The 14,363-nt window shown below is 57.0% G+C and overlaps 1 protein-coding gene across 1 annotated transcript in view; it reads left to right on the forward strand.

Moving 5' to 3' along the window:
* NFASC (neurofascin) overlaps positions 1–11,941 on the forward strand; it is a 71,550-nt gene extending 59,609 nt beyond the window's left edge. Inside the window, exons 28-30 of the mRNA XM_049634477.1 lie at positions 1,801–1,932; positions 3,984–4,053; positions 7,339–11,941. Of these exons, the coding sequence (XP_049490434.1) occupies positions 1,801–1,932; positions 3,984–4,053; positions 7,339–7,570 (434 nt within the window). The 3' untranslated portion in view covers positions 7,571–11,941. The remainder of the gene's footprint in view (positions 1–1,800; positions 1,933–3,983; positions 4,054–7,338) is intronic.
* The last annotated feature ends 2,422 nt before the right edge of the window (positions 11,942–14,363 follow it).

Below are 14,363 nucleotides of genomic sequence, written 5' to 3' on the forward strand. Positions count from 1 at the left end.
CTGTGAAGGTCTGGGAAGGCCTTTCTAAGAGGAGGTGACATTTGCCGAGGCAGCCGTCTGAAGAAAGAGCGGCAGATGCCAAGGCCCTGAGGTAGGGACATGAGTGGCCAGTGCGGCTAGAGGAGTGAGGGTAGAAGACCGGACTGGAGAAATGTCCGGGGCCAGCTCGGGTGGGGCCTGCCAGGACAGGACAGAAATCTAGCTTTTCACCCAGTAACAATGGGAAGCATTGGAGGGTTGAAGCAAGGAAATGGTTTGCTCCTCTGAGGGGCTTGGGGAGGATCTCTCTAGCAGCCTTTCATGGAACAGCCTGCAGGGGTAGGGGTGGGAGGGATGGGCCATCCCCGCAGAACATACACAGATCGGGTAATCACGCCAGGGCAGCCAGAGCACAGAGAGCACGAAAGTATTTATTTGTCAGTCTGCCCCATTTGTCCACCCTCTTCTTGGTGCATTCCCTTGCCCAGGCACAGAGAAGGCTCTAAAGACAGTTTCTGTGCCCAGGAAGAGCAAAGGGTAGGATCGGACCCAGACCCCTCCCCCACAAAAAAGCATGTGATGGAGACCCTGGAGCATGAGGGCTCCTGGTCACCCCTCTGTTCCTCGTGCTCGTCCCCAGGAAGAGGTCCCGTGCCTTGGCCCGGGGCTCCATGGGCTCTCTGGGACCCTGCTGTCACCTGGCTCTGTGAGACGCCCCTCGGCCCGCCACCAGGCTGGTCCCGGGGCTACTTTGAGTTGGCTCAGTTGCTTGGATCCTGCCGCTCCTCCCAAGTCTCGGTTTCCGTGGCAGGCTGGGAGTCGCTGCTGTTCTCTAATCCACAGAAAGGAGTAGGGTGAGTGGGTTTTGCCCACGCCACACCCCTTCCCAAACCCTCATGCCAACCGTTGGGTCATCCATAATGCCTACAGAGGACACCTGAGCTGCTGTCCTCTTGGCCCACCCAAGTGCCCCTTGGATTGTGAAGGGGTCAGCCCACACGGGGACATGTCTTCACGAGCACTGGGAAGGGACAGAGAGGGACTCATTGTCATGGGGATTGGTGGCGGGGGCGGGGGGGACCTCCACGCGTTGGAAATGGCTTGCAAGTGGCTGGACGCTGAAGGCACGGCCCCGGCCCCCGCCGTGCCGCCAGCCCATCCGGGTACCCGAACGGGGATTGTCTCTGCTGTCAGGGAGCGCCCGATCCAGTTGGGGGAGCATGAGAAGGCACAGGGCATCCTGGAGCCACACCCTGCCCAGACCCACTGCCCAGAAGCCCGGTTGGCTTTGGGGCCAGGTTGGTGGGAAAGGATGCCATTCTGTGCCTGTGCAGGCCTGCGAAGGTGTTCTTCCGACAGGTTTTTGCCATGTTAACCATGGCGCCCGTTCCCTGGTGGGTAGCAGAGTCCCGTTTCCTCACCCCAAGCTCGTCCGTAGGGAATCGCACCTCTGGGGCCGATCCCGGCCTTCCCTCAGTCCCCACCGGGCTGTGACCAGCCGTCTGGGTTGCAAGAACGCCATGCCCCGTCCTTAGGACACTTTCCCTTCCTGAAGGACCTGTTCAGCCTTCTGCTGCTTATTCTGCTCCCTCTACCCCCTTTCCTGTGCCTCTTTTCTGACCTTCCGACCTTGGCTCTTTAATTATTTTCTCTTTGTCCCTGTTGTGGGGTAGTTTGGGCCAGAGGGCTGCTAGGTGGTAGCGTAAGGCTCCAGGAGGAACATCGACGTGAAGTAGCCGTTCTTCCCTCACCTTCCCCTCCTCACCTTCTCCCGTGGGAAATCATTCACGTGTTTGCTTCCGGCCCTCCCTCCCCCACCAGCTTACACCAACAACCAGGCGGACATCGCCACCCAGGGCTGGTTCATCGGGCTCATGTGCGCCATCGCCCTCCTGGTACTGATCCTGCTCATTGTCTGTTTCATCAAGAGGAGTCGAGGTGGCAAGTACCCAGGTAAGATGTAACGGGCGAGTGGGCTTGGGGGGGTGGGGCTGGCAGGCTTTCCTGGGAGCCGCCGGGTCCCCTGCCGGGTCCGGGGGGTTTCTGTTCTCCCCGTGAGCCCAACCCCTGCCGAGCTCGGACGTACAGTCCTCCTGCCTGGTCTGTGCATCTGAGAGGTGCCGGAGAGCAGTCGAGTTAATTAAGCTCGCCCGAGGTGGGCGGACGGCGTGGTCCAGGCAGCTCCAAAGAGGGACTAGAAGGAACGCTAGCTCCTATTAAGAATGACCTTCCCTCCCCTTGGCACACCATCCATCTGCTTAGCAAATGGACTTGTTTCAACCTGAATCCCATTAGGATCCTGTGTCCCAAGGAAGGAGGAAGGAAGAAAGGCATTTTCTCTGTGAGAGAGAGAATGGAGAGGGGAGGGTCTGGAGGGAAGAAGCACACCCGTGAGGCTCTCGGTCACTGGGCTGTAATGACAGATACCCCAACAGAGGCTCAGGAGCTCCTGCGTGAAGGGCAGGCAGAGGCTGAGGGGTGGCTTGCGTGATTCAGACTCCCTCGGTCCTGAAGGAGCTTTGGGCTTCCCAGAGAGTCCCAAAGCGCCATTTCTCTTCTGGGGGCCTCAAGAACCACCAGCCCAGACAAACCAAGGTCAAGGACAAGGACCTCTGGCATTCTTGCTTCTGGAAATATTGATTGTTTTTCAAACAGGGGCAAGAAAGCCATCTGTCTGTGAGGGGGTGGGTAGGATGACAGGAGACAGGATAATGGATGACCCAGAGAGTGAAAATCCTGCTGGTCTGCAAAATGAAATTACTCCCTGCCCCCTAAAGCACAGCCCGTGCTCCCCAAATGCCTGCCTCTCCCGGCCTCTAAACAAGTCCTCCTCCGGGGGCCCCCTAAAACTCAACTCAGAGAAAAGATTCTTTTATTTCCTTCCCCTGCCCACATTCCCTCAGACCCCAGGATTCTAAAGAATCTCCTTGAAGTGAGGCACATGTCTGTGAGGAAGGGCAGGAAATTCTAATTCTTCATTGGCAAATGATGTTTTCTTTCACTTGGTTGTGCTGCGTTGGGATTGTTTTTCTTCTATAAGAGAGAAAGCTCTAGAGTCAGGGAGTAGAACGGCCTTACTGAGCTCACCCCCAACCCCCCACTCATCAGATAAACTCTGAGCCTTCCTTTGCCCGTGTAGAAAGTGTTCCATTCCAGAAAGCTCTCAAGGCTTACTGCCTTCCCTCCAGATACAGGGTAGGGCCCTGGTCCAGTAGAAAGATGAGTGAACCATCAGGCCTGGGCTCTAGCTTTCACTCTAGACTTTATTCAGTTACTAATTAGTTACATGACATGTTCTTCATTTTCCAAGGGCTCAGTTTCCCTCTCCTTAAATGGGGCTGTTCTCCTGCCCTGTACCTCAGGAAGGACACATAAAGAGCCATCCGTGTAAGTGTCCATTGTGTGCCAGGCTCTGTGCTGAGTGCTCAGGACACCAGAAGAAAGATGATCTGTCCCTCAACACACTGCATTGGGCACAGAAGGAACGTCACAGCATGAAACAGGGCCTTGGAGGGGTGTGTACAAAATCACACAGGAGGTATAGGGACAGGGAGTGGCACAAACAAGTGAGGTCACAGATGTGAAAGCATTTTCCATTCTGAAGGTGCGTACAGAGCATAGGGCCCTCTGCCCTCTGCCCAGGGCACTCTTCTAGGGGCTTTTAAGAGACAGACGCAAATTATGATAAGAGAGGGCAGACCAAGAGAGGGTCGCATCCATTGGGTGTTTGTGGCCAACCTCACGGAGAGGTGGTGGGGAGCCAGGTGGGAGGACATTTCAGCTGCCAGTGGAGATGTGCAGAAACCGCAGCCATGAGGAAGCAGTGGCGCCATGAACTTGACACCCGGTGAAACCAGGGAAGGACGAGGGAGGCATTGATGGTGCCTCGTTGAGAGGGAGAGTGTTGCTGAGCCCAGAGGCGGTGCCTTGACCGTGCAGTCAGGGTCCCAAAGAGCAGAGGCCTAATCATCGTGTCTGTGTCTTTGCTTCTCTTACCGACCAAGTGCGAGAAAAGAAGGATGTTCCCCTTGGCCCTGAAGACCCCAAGGAAGAGGATGGCTCCTTTGACTACAGGTGCGTGATCTGTTTGACTCCTGGTCACCCTCGCGTCGGGTAGGCGGCTGTCCTCACTGCCCCCTTGTCATCCATTGGTCTGTCACTTCTGCCTCTCGGACGGCCTCTGCTCGTCCTGATTGCGCCGGACACGGCTGCCTCCTTGAAGGCAAGACCGACGCTGATTTGAGGAACAGCATTTCATTCATTCAGCTGCACAACTCAGATTTTTTCGAGCTCCTTATTTGTATGTTTTCACCTTTTTACTGTGAGAGCACATGCTGGGAACCCCCTTGCTACGAAACGAGCTGTTGGCTTTCTCTCTGCCCACACCCCCACCCTGAACCTGTAGACAACCGCCCAGGGAATGGACGTTGTCTTGAGAGCTCAACTCCGTGAGAAATGAGGGGTAGTGTTGGATGTGGCGGGTGGGGAGGTTCTAGACCTTTTCCTCATGAACTTGAATGATATCTCTGGGCTCTAGCCCAGAACAGGCCTTGGAGAGGCCTCTGGCCAGTGCCCGTCTCAAATCAGAGGACTGAGGCCCAGGCAGGGAAGTGACCTGCCCAGGATGCCCACCCACATCTGCCACCCAGTGAGCTGGTGGCACAGCTGGAGAAGCCAGGGGCCCGACTTCCAGCTACTGCTAGTGGGCAACATCACAACCCCCCCTCAGACCTGGATGGGCCTTCATATCGGGCATAACAAAGTTGTAATCTCCCTTTTGATGGCAAATGTATGTTGAGTTAAGGAAAGATGCTGGGCGGGTCCTGGAGTCTCATTCCCAGACCAAGGTGGGCGGAAAGAAATGCTCTGATTGGAGCCCTGCTTCCCCACCCCCACCCTGTTACTCCCTGGGGTGACATCACCCCGCCTTCCCCTGACCTCTCCTTATCCTATCCTCGGCCTCCACCACTGTGCTCAGCAGCAGCCGGACAGGCAGAGTCAGCTCAACGGGTGGCAAAGACACTGCCCACCCAGGAGTCCATTGGGATGCTTACGTACGTCCATCCATCCAGTCCCGACATCTCCAAGAGCCTCTTAAAAGGGCAAACACGAGAGGCCCCTCTCCTGACTGTCCTCAGCACCCCTGCTGGGGCCCATCTTCCCCAGGGGCTGAGAGCTATTCCCTGGCCATCAGTTCTGAAGGACATGGAACTTCCCTTCCCCAGACCCTCAGTGCAGCCATAGAAGAGGGGTGAGGCCCTCCTCGTATTCAGGGCCAGGCAACCTGTGCTATGAGAAGCTGCTTCCTCAGGCGCCTCTCCTCCCCCAGACACCAAAGCTGTTGGGCAAGAACACCTGCCTTCTCCCCACCCGCTCCCCTGGCCCACCCACACTGAGGCTGGATATACACACACAGATGCATCCACGGGCCCACACACCACGCACACACGCGCCTCGGTTTGGGCTCAGCAGTGAAGCACCTCTCTGGTGGGTCTGCTTCTCTCTGCCTTGTGTGCCCACCTGTTCTCCAGGGTCTCGGGGAAGATGGGCGGACAGGTGTCTAGGCACACCCCCCCCCCCCGCCGTCATTCTGGTTCCTTTCAAGCTTCCCGTAGAAGAGGTCTTTCTTTCCAGATTGAGATCCTCATTCTCCACAAGAATCTGACACACCAAGGACCCCTCCCTCTGCCTCCCACCCGAGCTGGGCCATTGGCCGCATTTGGCTTAGGTCCCTGGAATCCCCTAGAAGCACATAGACACAATCCCCACGCTCCTGGGAAGGAGTACATGTGAAGAAGGTCGGTGAATGGACCAAGAACCCAGTAATTAGAAGCTGCTCATTTCAAAACGTGAGCCCCACTCCCCATCGAGACTCAGGTTAGCCCTAGAGACCTGCTTGCCTCACTAGGCCTGCCTCTCCCGTAGCGCTGCCATCAGAGAACGCAGGCGGAGTTAATGGGGCACAAGAGGGAGCGGGCTAATAGCTTTCCATCTACTAACACCCAGTTCAGGCTCTGGCTCCAGACCCTCCCCTGACAGCTGTCCCTGTCCAGCACTGCTGTTAGAAGCCAACACGCAGTGCCGACCTTAATGGCAACTCAGCCGGTTGTTTCCACACACGTCCAGAAAGGGCTAAGCGTGGCCCGGGGGCCAGGGAGGGGACGTTGTGTGTCTGCCCATACCGCCTGGCACCGCTGTGGTCCCGCCTGCCGGGACCCAGATTCCCGCTGGTGGCCCGGCTGCCTCCTGCGGGGGGGCCGTCTCCCCTCTGAAGTGCAGCCAGCAGCACCTGTTCCCCCCTCTGAGCCAAAAGGGCAGAGAGTTTTGCAGCCAAGGGAGGGGATGTGGCGCTTGAGCAGACACTGGCTGCTGGGGGTGTCTCACTTCCAGGGGGGCGGGGCACAGCAGGCATCCCAGCAGGTAGAGATGCCGCTTTAGCCCCCAGCCTGCCAGCTCCCCTTGCCCAGGAGGGGCTGAGGGGCAGGACCCGGGGGCCTCCAAGGAGGCTGGGCAGGACCCCCTGAGACTCGCCGGGCTTTGTCGCAAGTTGCTGGTGACACACGCTCGTGTGCGTGCCCCTCCCCGCGTTGCACCCTCTTTCGCTTGCCCCCAGGCAAGAGCACCTGCTCGCTGGTAAACCAGAGAGCCGACAGAAACCACACCAAGACGAGAAGGGCAGAGGCAGGGAGAGGTTTGTTTCTCAGTGGCCCCGGCCCATTGCTTTCTTGTCAAGGACAGAGCCTTTCTAGACAGAGCCACACAGATCACAGAGAGTCAAAGCTAGTTCAGCCCCTCTTGATGGAGAGACTAAGGCCCAGTGAGAGGAAAGGCTTTCCCAAGACCACAGAGCCACGCAGTGACGCACATGCGACTGGGGCCCCAGCTCCTTGACCCTTCTGGCCCTGCCTGGTCTGACAAGCACGCGACTCTCCTCGCTCTGGGGTGGCTCTCCTCTGCCCACTCCTACCCCAGAGAGTAGCGCAGCCTCCTGAAGAGACCAGGAGTCCAGAAGTGTGGGCTCCATAAAAAATTAAAATCCTAATCCCCGGAAAAAAAAAAAAAAGAAAGAAAGAAAGAAAGAAAAAGAAAAGAAGTGTGGGCTCCAGGCCCAGCTCTGCACCAACTTGTCGGCTCAGCTTGGGGAAGACGCCTGTCCTCTCCAGGCCTCGGGCTCCCTTCTGTCAACCAGCCAGGCAGGGGAGGGCCGGGGGGAGTTGACTGATGACCTCTGAGGTCCTACCCTCCCTGAGCTGTGTAGTACATAGGCTTGGCAAGAGGCCAGCGGCCCTGTTCCGCCCCGCCTGGGTTCAGCCCCACCGGGCTGGGCCAGGCCCTGATTCTCTGTCTCTCTCTGGCCAGTGACGAGGACAACAAGCCCCTGCAGGGCAGCCAGACGTCCCTGGACGGCACCATCAAGCAACAGGAGAGTGACGACAGCCTGGTGGACTATGGCGAGGGTGGCGAGGGGCAGTTCAACGAGGACGGCTCCTTCATCGGCCAGTACACGGTCAAAAAGGACAAGGAGGAGACAGAGGGCAACGAAAGTTCGGAGGCCACGTCACCTGTCAACGCCATCTATTCTCTGGCCTGATGGAGCCCCTCCGCCCAGGGCACAGCCACTACTTTGCAAGTGGGAGGAGGGGAAAGGGGGAGATGAAGCCACTACAGACCTACCACACAGCCACCACCACCTTCAGGGACAAGGGTACCACGTGGGGGTCTGCCAAGCTGTGAGGACCAGTGACCACCCAGCCAACCACAAGCCCCCTCCCGCTGACCCCCCCTGCACCCCCGAGGTGCCACCATGTGGGAGAGCTAGAGTCCTGGCTAAGCTCAGCTGGAGGGACCCCAGTCCTTTGCTCAGCTTCACAGCCACCTTGAGCCTCCCACCCCCGCTGCCCGCCCTCGACCTTGGCACACACACTCACCAGTTTCTGTTGGTTACGGCCCTTTGCGTTGTCTTTGTTTTTGCTTTGTGCATCTCCCCACCCTCCGCCCAGACCCAGCATCTCCATTTTCTTTTCCTGGTGAACAAATGTCCCTGGATGAGGAAAGAATGAGTGGATTCTCCCCCAGAGAGGCAGAAGGATCGATCTGTAAAAGAACAGACAGAAAAGCTGTAGTATTCAAACCACCACTGGGCCAATGTATTTCCGAAGGATGCCTTTCTCGCCATATGCCTCCCCTTGCCCCCAACCCGTTCGCCTTGGCCTTGTCAGTTGCTGAGCTGGGCTTGGCTCCTTTCTGGAAAATGACAGTATTTTTGGCAGGGAGAGAGTGGGCAGGCCGCCTCGCCTCGCTCTGGGTCACTCGGGAGGTGGGCTTACCTCTTGCTCCTTGCTCTCACCCTGCCCCTTCCTCCAGAGCGTCCAAGACAAGAACCGCACTGACTCTGAAGAAGGAGTTTGAGGAACAGGAGTGGGCGCTGATGGGAAAGACTTCAACTCCAGTGACCGTGTACCTCAAGCAGAAGAAAATCGGGCGTCCGGTCCCTGGGGAGCTGGGCTCACCTCCAGAGAGAAGAAAAGGACTGGGTTTCGACCTCCTTCTTCCCCATCAGTGAAACCCAGGATGTGGGAGAGGGGACCTGGCCCGCTGCGTGGAGGGCAGAGGGCGCCCCTCCCCCGACCTGGTCGGGGATCTCCACCGCTGTCCTCACAGAGATGGGACCACGTGACGCAAAAGCTTTGCTGGTGTGTTTGGGGGTGACAGGTGGTGCTCCCCCTTTCGCCTCTAGCCGATGGCATCTCGCTCAATTCTGTACGATGCTGAAACCGGTGTTTTACACGGTGCGTGGATGGGGCCCGGCTGCCCCTGAGACTGAACCAGTGTGTGTCCTTTCCTTGGGGTATTTACATATCAGGAGAGCCCGCGGGAACACCACGCTGACAGTGTTGTAGAGCCTGGCCTGGGGACTCCGCGCCCTTCGTATGCCTTATGCAGCTCTGATTCCGGCCCTGCAGTTCCCAGGTTCCCAGCCCCTCCCTGCAAGCCTTGAAGCCTCCAGCAACGTCTGTCTCAAGGAGACCGGGGCGGCCTATGCGAGCGTCACAGCAGAACCAGAAGCAGCCGCTCGACACGTGCCCTGCCACCCGTGGCCCCAGATGGAGACCCTCGCGGACCGCAGTTCTCAGAGACCGAAGGCTCTGCCTTCGTCCTCCCCACCTAATCCGTTTTTGAAACCAAAGGTACCTAGCCTCAGAGAGAGATCTTGAGCCTAAGAGCAGCCCGGCAGCTGTGGCTGCTGCTAGAGTCGGTTTCGGGAGGGTGAGGCTGACCCCTAGGAATGGCCACACGCACAGCGTCAGATTAGAGCCTCCAGCTGCTTGCCGGGGGTGGGGGGGGCAGCCTGGGCAGGAACAGGGCTGTGTCCTTCAGAGAACTTATTAAACCATCGTCTGCCACACGTTCAAGCCACAAAGGTATTAGCACTGCTTGCATCACTTAATAAGCAGTCAGTGAGGGTCAAGCCCATAGACACACACACTCTGTCCGCAGGTGAGAAATCATAGCCTAGAGCTGAGCCAATTATGCTATTTGAACCCGAGGGCAAGTCACTGTCCTTTGGCCCAGGCCGTGGCCAGGCTTGCAGCCTAGGAGCCCGGGGGGCAGCCCTCTCGTGGTGAAAGGGGACAGGGTGAATAACGGGGGGCTAGGAGTGAGCTCAGGGGCCCCCTCCCCTGGCTTTCCTCTGTCACCTGCCTGGATACAGCGGGGCATGCCTGCAGCGTCTGCCCAGAGTCCCTCAAGGGAACGTCAGGGAAGAGTGCCTGCGAACTGAATTCAAAGACAAGCCTTTCCAGAAAACACTCTGGATCTGAGCAGACTAGCCCGTTTCTCAGGCCCTCATTCCATGTTACCACACACACCAGTGAACTCACTGCACCGAAAGCAGGCCTGTAGGGCGGGAGGACCGTGCGATGTCCCGTGACTGCCGCACAGCCGGTGACCGCAGAAGGGCTTGTGCTGCCACGGGGTCTTGGGGAGAGAGGATTCCTTAGCTGTCCGCTCCTCGTTTGTGTCCCGCCAGCTCTGAGCCATCCCCCTCCGCGTAGGAAGGCAGGGCCAGCAGCCGTGTTGAGAGGCTGTCGTGCTGGGGATACTGAACGCTGCCCGAATCACAGCCCTCCCGGCAGGCAAGAGCCAGCCTGAGCCCGGGGAACCCGTTCTCCCCAGGCAGAGATACTGAGGCGTGTGGATTGCAGGGTTAGGGAGCAGCCCTCGCGGGAAGAGGGAGCCCAGAGTGGAGCCCACCCAGCTCAGCAGGAAGGCAGTGTGGCCCAGCACTCCCTGCCAGCCGGGGCTCTCGAGCGACCACCTGCAAACGTACCAACCACGAGGCAGTGCTTCCACGGTGCTTCCGCCTGCCTGGCTGTTGGGGGTGGGGGGCGGGGGAAGTGTGGGTCATCTTGCAGCCACTCTAGAAGTCCCACCGCCTGAGCTGCCGTCCCACCTGCAGTGCTCAGCCGCAGGAGCTGTGGCCTTCCTCGTGTGTCCATTCGTGGGCTCCAGGTAGTCTCGAACATCCAGTCTGAGCTGGGCTCCGAGACCTGGAGAGGGTACCATGGTGAATAGTCGGGGGCGGCGCCCGCCTCACAGGGCTGACAGTCCACAGTGGGCACTGATCTGGAGCATGACGAATGCTTAAGCCACTAGCGGCTCCAGGCTCAAAGGGAGAAGCTTCAGAGAGAGCGCATGGCCCTGGGGACCACGTAGACCTCAGGACCAGGATGGTCAGAGACCACAGGGTGGGGTTCAGGACCAGTACCGCTTCCCGAGCCTCTTTGAGCTGCCCTTGGGGGCAAGTTGCTCGACTTGTCTGTAATTTTGGTGCCGCCGTCTCCCATATTTAGTCCCGCCTTTAAATACCTGTCCCCACCAAGGGGCAAGGGCCCACCTGAAGGGGCAGGGCGGCCAGTGCCGGAGGAGGCACGTTGCAGGGCCGGGAGACAGCTGCTTCCCACCTCGCCTGGGTTCTGGTGAAGGGGACCCACCTTTCCTTACCTTGCTTTGAGGAGATGGTTAAGGTTAGGTTAAGGGAAAACCAGACTAGCTCTTTCCCGTTCCATTTGTCTTTGCCCTGGGAGGTTGGAGGCATCTGGTCCACCCCCCTCCTGGCAAGTCCCAACGTCTGGAGAAGTGTCCACCTGTCCAAGAAGCAGCCAGTGCCAACACCGTTCACCCTGCATGGGGTATCTGCAACCTGGGCCGGATACGGCTTTCGTAGCCGCCCTGAACACAGCCTGAGAAAAGGGCCGGAAACAGATCTGAGTCCTTTTGTGGATTGTCCAGCTGAGGGACCGCCTGCCCTGCGCACACCCAGCAGCCACGCCTGGGCATGCCCACGCCTGGCTCGCGCACAGAGCAAGGTGGCACTTTCAGAGGGAACACTATGGATTATGACATTGCCTTAGCGTGAGTTCACACCCTGGCCCGCTTGAGATGAGATGTGAAGTGTGGGTACGATCGACGCTCAGGGCAGGGGGAGGGGAGCCACCCAGGTTGGACCCCGTTTGGGTGATTCCTGCAGGCAGAATTGAGAAGGGGTCTGACCCAAAGGAGAGGGCACCTTCCCCAGAAGCAGTATGGGCAGCGGCTCTTTAAGGCTCCTGGAGCCCCTTGCAGGACCAGATCCAAGCCACAGAGAGTCACAAACAGCCCACAGGACGGAAGCAGTGGAACACTTTGCCTCAGTCTTTGCAAGGCTGCTTCACTAACACAGAAGAGGTGGGGCTCCCCAGGCTCTCGGTCAGCAGGGCCGGTGCCAGAGAGTCACTTCTCAGTGGGAGGGCACTGGAGGCTGGCACAGGGCCTGCTCCCCCTTGGTGACACCTTGTGTTCACCACTCCTGCAGCCCCTGCCGAACACACACAGCTCTGCTAGGAAGAAATCACCTGGCGGAGCTTTGCATGGTGGCTTAGGAGAAGCATGTAGGGAGGTCCCTGATTTAAAAAAAAAAAAAAAAAAAAAAAATCAGAGGAGTCGAATGAATGAATGAAAAACCTTGAAATGTCAGGAGTAGACCGTGCGTGCCCTAGGCAGAGCCGACCTCCTGGACAGCCCCATCCCTTACACCAGGCAGGGTCCATCCCATGGGAGTTTAGACCAACCTTCCAGCTGTCGCTGGCCCGTTCAGCCCAAGCCAGGCCAGCACACTTCCTTCTCCTCCTTGTTGAGAGCAGCCTTCCTGAGACAGGTTCAGAGAAGGATCAGCAGGAAAGGACAACCATGCCGGGAAGCCACAAGACCCCACCAGACAGTGTCTCAAGCCACACCCCAAATCAGCGCACCTCTATCAACATGTTAGCATTAAATAGAAGTTCTGGAATGATGAGGGTGGCAACGAAGTAGGTCCCAAGGTGAGTAGTTTTGGTAGCTTCAGATTTCAGCATGCAAAGGAATCACAGAGCTCATCTAATGGGAATGACTCATTGTACAGACAAGGACGCTAAAATCCAGGGACGGGAAGGTGCTGGCCTAAGGTCACATGGCTGGTAAATCAGGGTGAGGGTAGGGCTTGAACTCAGGCCTTCTGACTCCTTGTCCAGGGTTCCTTCATCTCACCGCAGCTGCCTCCTTGGAAATAGAGGTGTAACTTAACATCCGTCCCACTGGTTCGCTCTCCGTACCTCTTATCACTTCTGCATTGCCCGTACGCCTCCCAAAATGAAAGACACAAAGGATTTTTCTGAGGCCAAGATCAGTCAGTCTGTGGCAGCCTGTGGTGAAGCCAGCTGCACCGTTAAGGCCTGACCCAGGCCAGGAGAGAGTGACGAGCTGACTGGCGTTTGTCACTGTGAAGTCTAGACTGTACTCTAGAGTGGTTATCTCTTGTTTCAGGACACTTGGGGCCCGCAGCATCCTGTGTCCCTCGGGCACTCTCTCCGCCCGGCTCTCGGCCACGGGGTGCTGAGGGATCCGCTGGGCCGGAGTTCAGCACATGTAAAGACTTCAGTGAAGCAATAAACACAAAAATCTGGGAGAAGAAATCCAGACTTTTGTGCCCTACTCTGTTTCTTTTTCAAAAACGATGCCGATTGGATGGCCCTGCCCCTGTTCTTTTGTTCTGATCTCCAAATTCGACGTCCTCAGTCAGTGTTGTCCCTCTGCCCAGCTCCCAGCTCTTTGCCAACTCACACTCCTCCTGAGCTGAGCATCAGTCGCCTGTGACGTGGCCGCCTTCTGTCCTGGTCCCGCCCCCCCAACCCGCGCTGGCCCCAGAGGACCTTTTGCCCCGCCTCTCCCAGCACACGCCCCCTCCCACAACCATTCCAAGTTGTTCCTTTCGGTGGGCATATATTTTCCCAACGATTCCATGCCTTCCCGCGTACCCGCACACCTGCAAATTGATCTTTTTTCCATTGGTTAAATATTTAACTCTCCATGGCAGACCTTGTTTTAACCCCTCTCACATCATGTTCTTTCCTTTTCGCGAGTTATTTTGCATTAACCAACATTGTCAGCGACAGATGCGAATCTGAGGGTGTCACGCGTGACCTTCAGCAGGGAAGACTTCCGGGCCGTGGAGGACCATCTAATACGTGGACTTATAAACTGACTGCATGAGCAATGAAAAGGCCAAATTATTCAGAATTTTTTTTTGAATCACTGTAAAAAAAAAAAACAACTGATTTCTTTTGTATAGAGAACACTAAACGTATAATAAAAGTTGTTCAAAATGGACTCTGGCCAGACGATTTGTTCATTTTCTACACTTAATGGAAAGAGGGAGAGGGGTGTCGGCATTAACAACAGAGTGAATCAAAAGGGTTTTCCACGGACACCAGACAGCACGCACTTAGGGAATCTGCTACACCAGCCCCCATCTTGAAGTTGGTTTTACCCTGGAAGACTTGTTGGCACAATTTGAGCTTTAAATGTACAGTAACTCATGTGGCGATGTGTACAGCCGTGGAGATACCCTGGTTCAATACGACCGTAGTGTGCTTACGCACCATTTAAGAAGAGCCATGTTGGAATAAAGGGGCACCTGGGTGGTTCGGTCAGTTGAGCGTCCGACTTCGGCTGAGGTCACGATCTCACAGTTTGTGGGTTCAAGCCCGGCGTCGGGCTCTATGGTGACAGCTCAGAGCCTGGAACCTGCTCTGGATTCTGTGTCTCCCTCTCTCTCTCTGCCCCTCCCCCATTCACACTCTGTCTCTCTCAAAAATAAATAAATAAAAATTAAAAAAAGAAAGAAGTGCCACGTTGTGGGGGTGCCTGGGCGGCTGAGTCATTTAAGCTCCAGACTCCTGATTTCGGCTCAGGTCATGATCTCATGGTTCATGAGATCGAACCACACATGGGACTCTGTGCTAACAGCACAGAGCCTGCTTGGGATTCTCTCTCTCTCTCTCTCTCTCTCTGCCCCTCCCCTGTTCATT

This window comes from Panthera uncia, chromosome F1 (assembly GCF_023721935.1).
Source record: "Panthera uncia isolate 11264 chromosome F1, Puncia_PCG_1.0, whole genome shotgun sequence".
Lineage (NCBI taxonomy): Eukaryota > Metazoa > Chordata > Mammalia > Carnivora > Felidae > Panthera > Panthera uncia.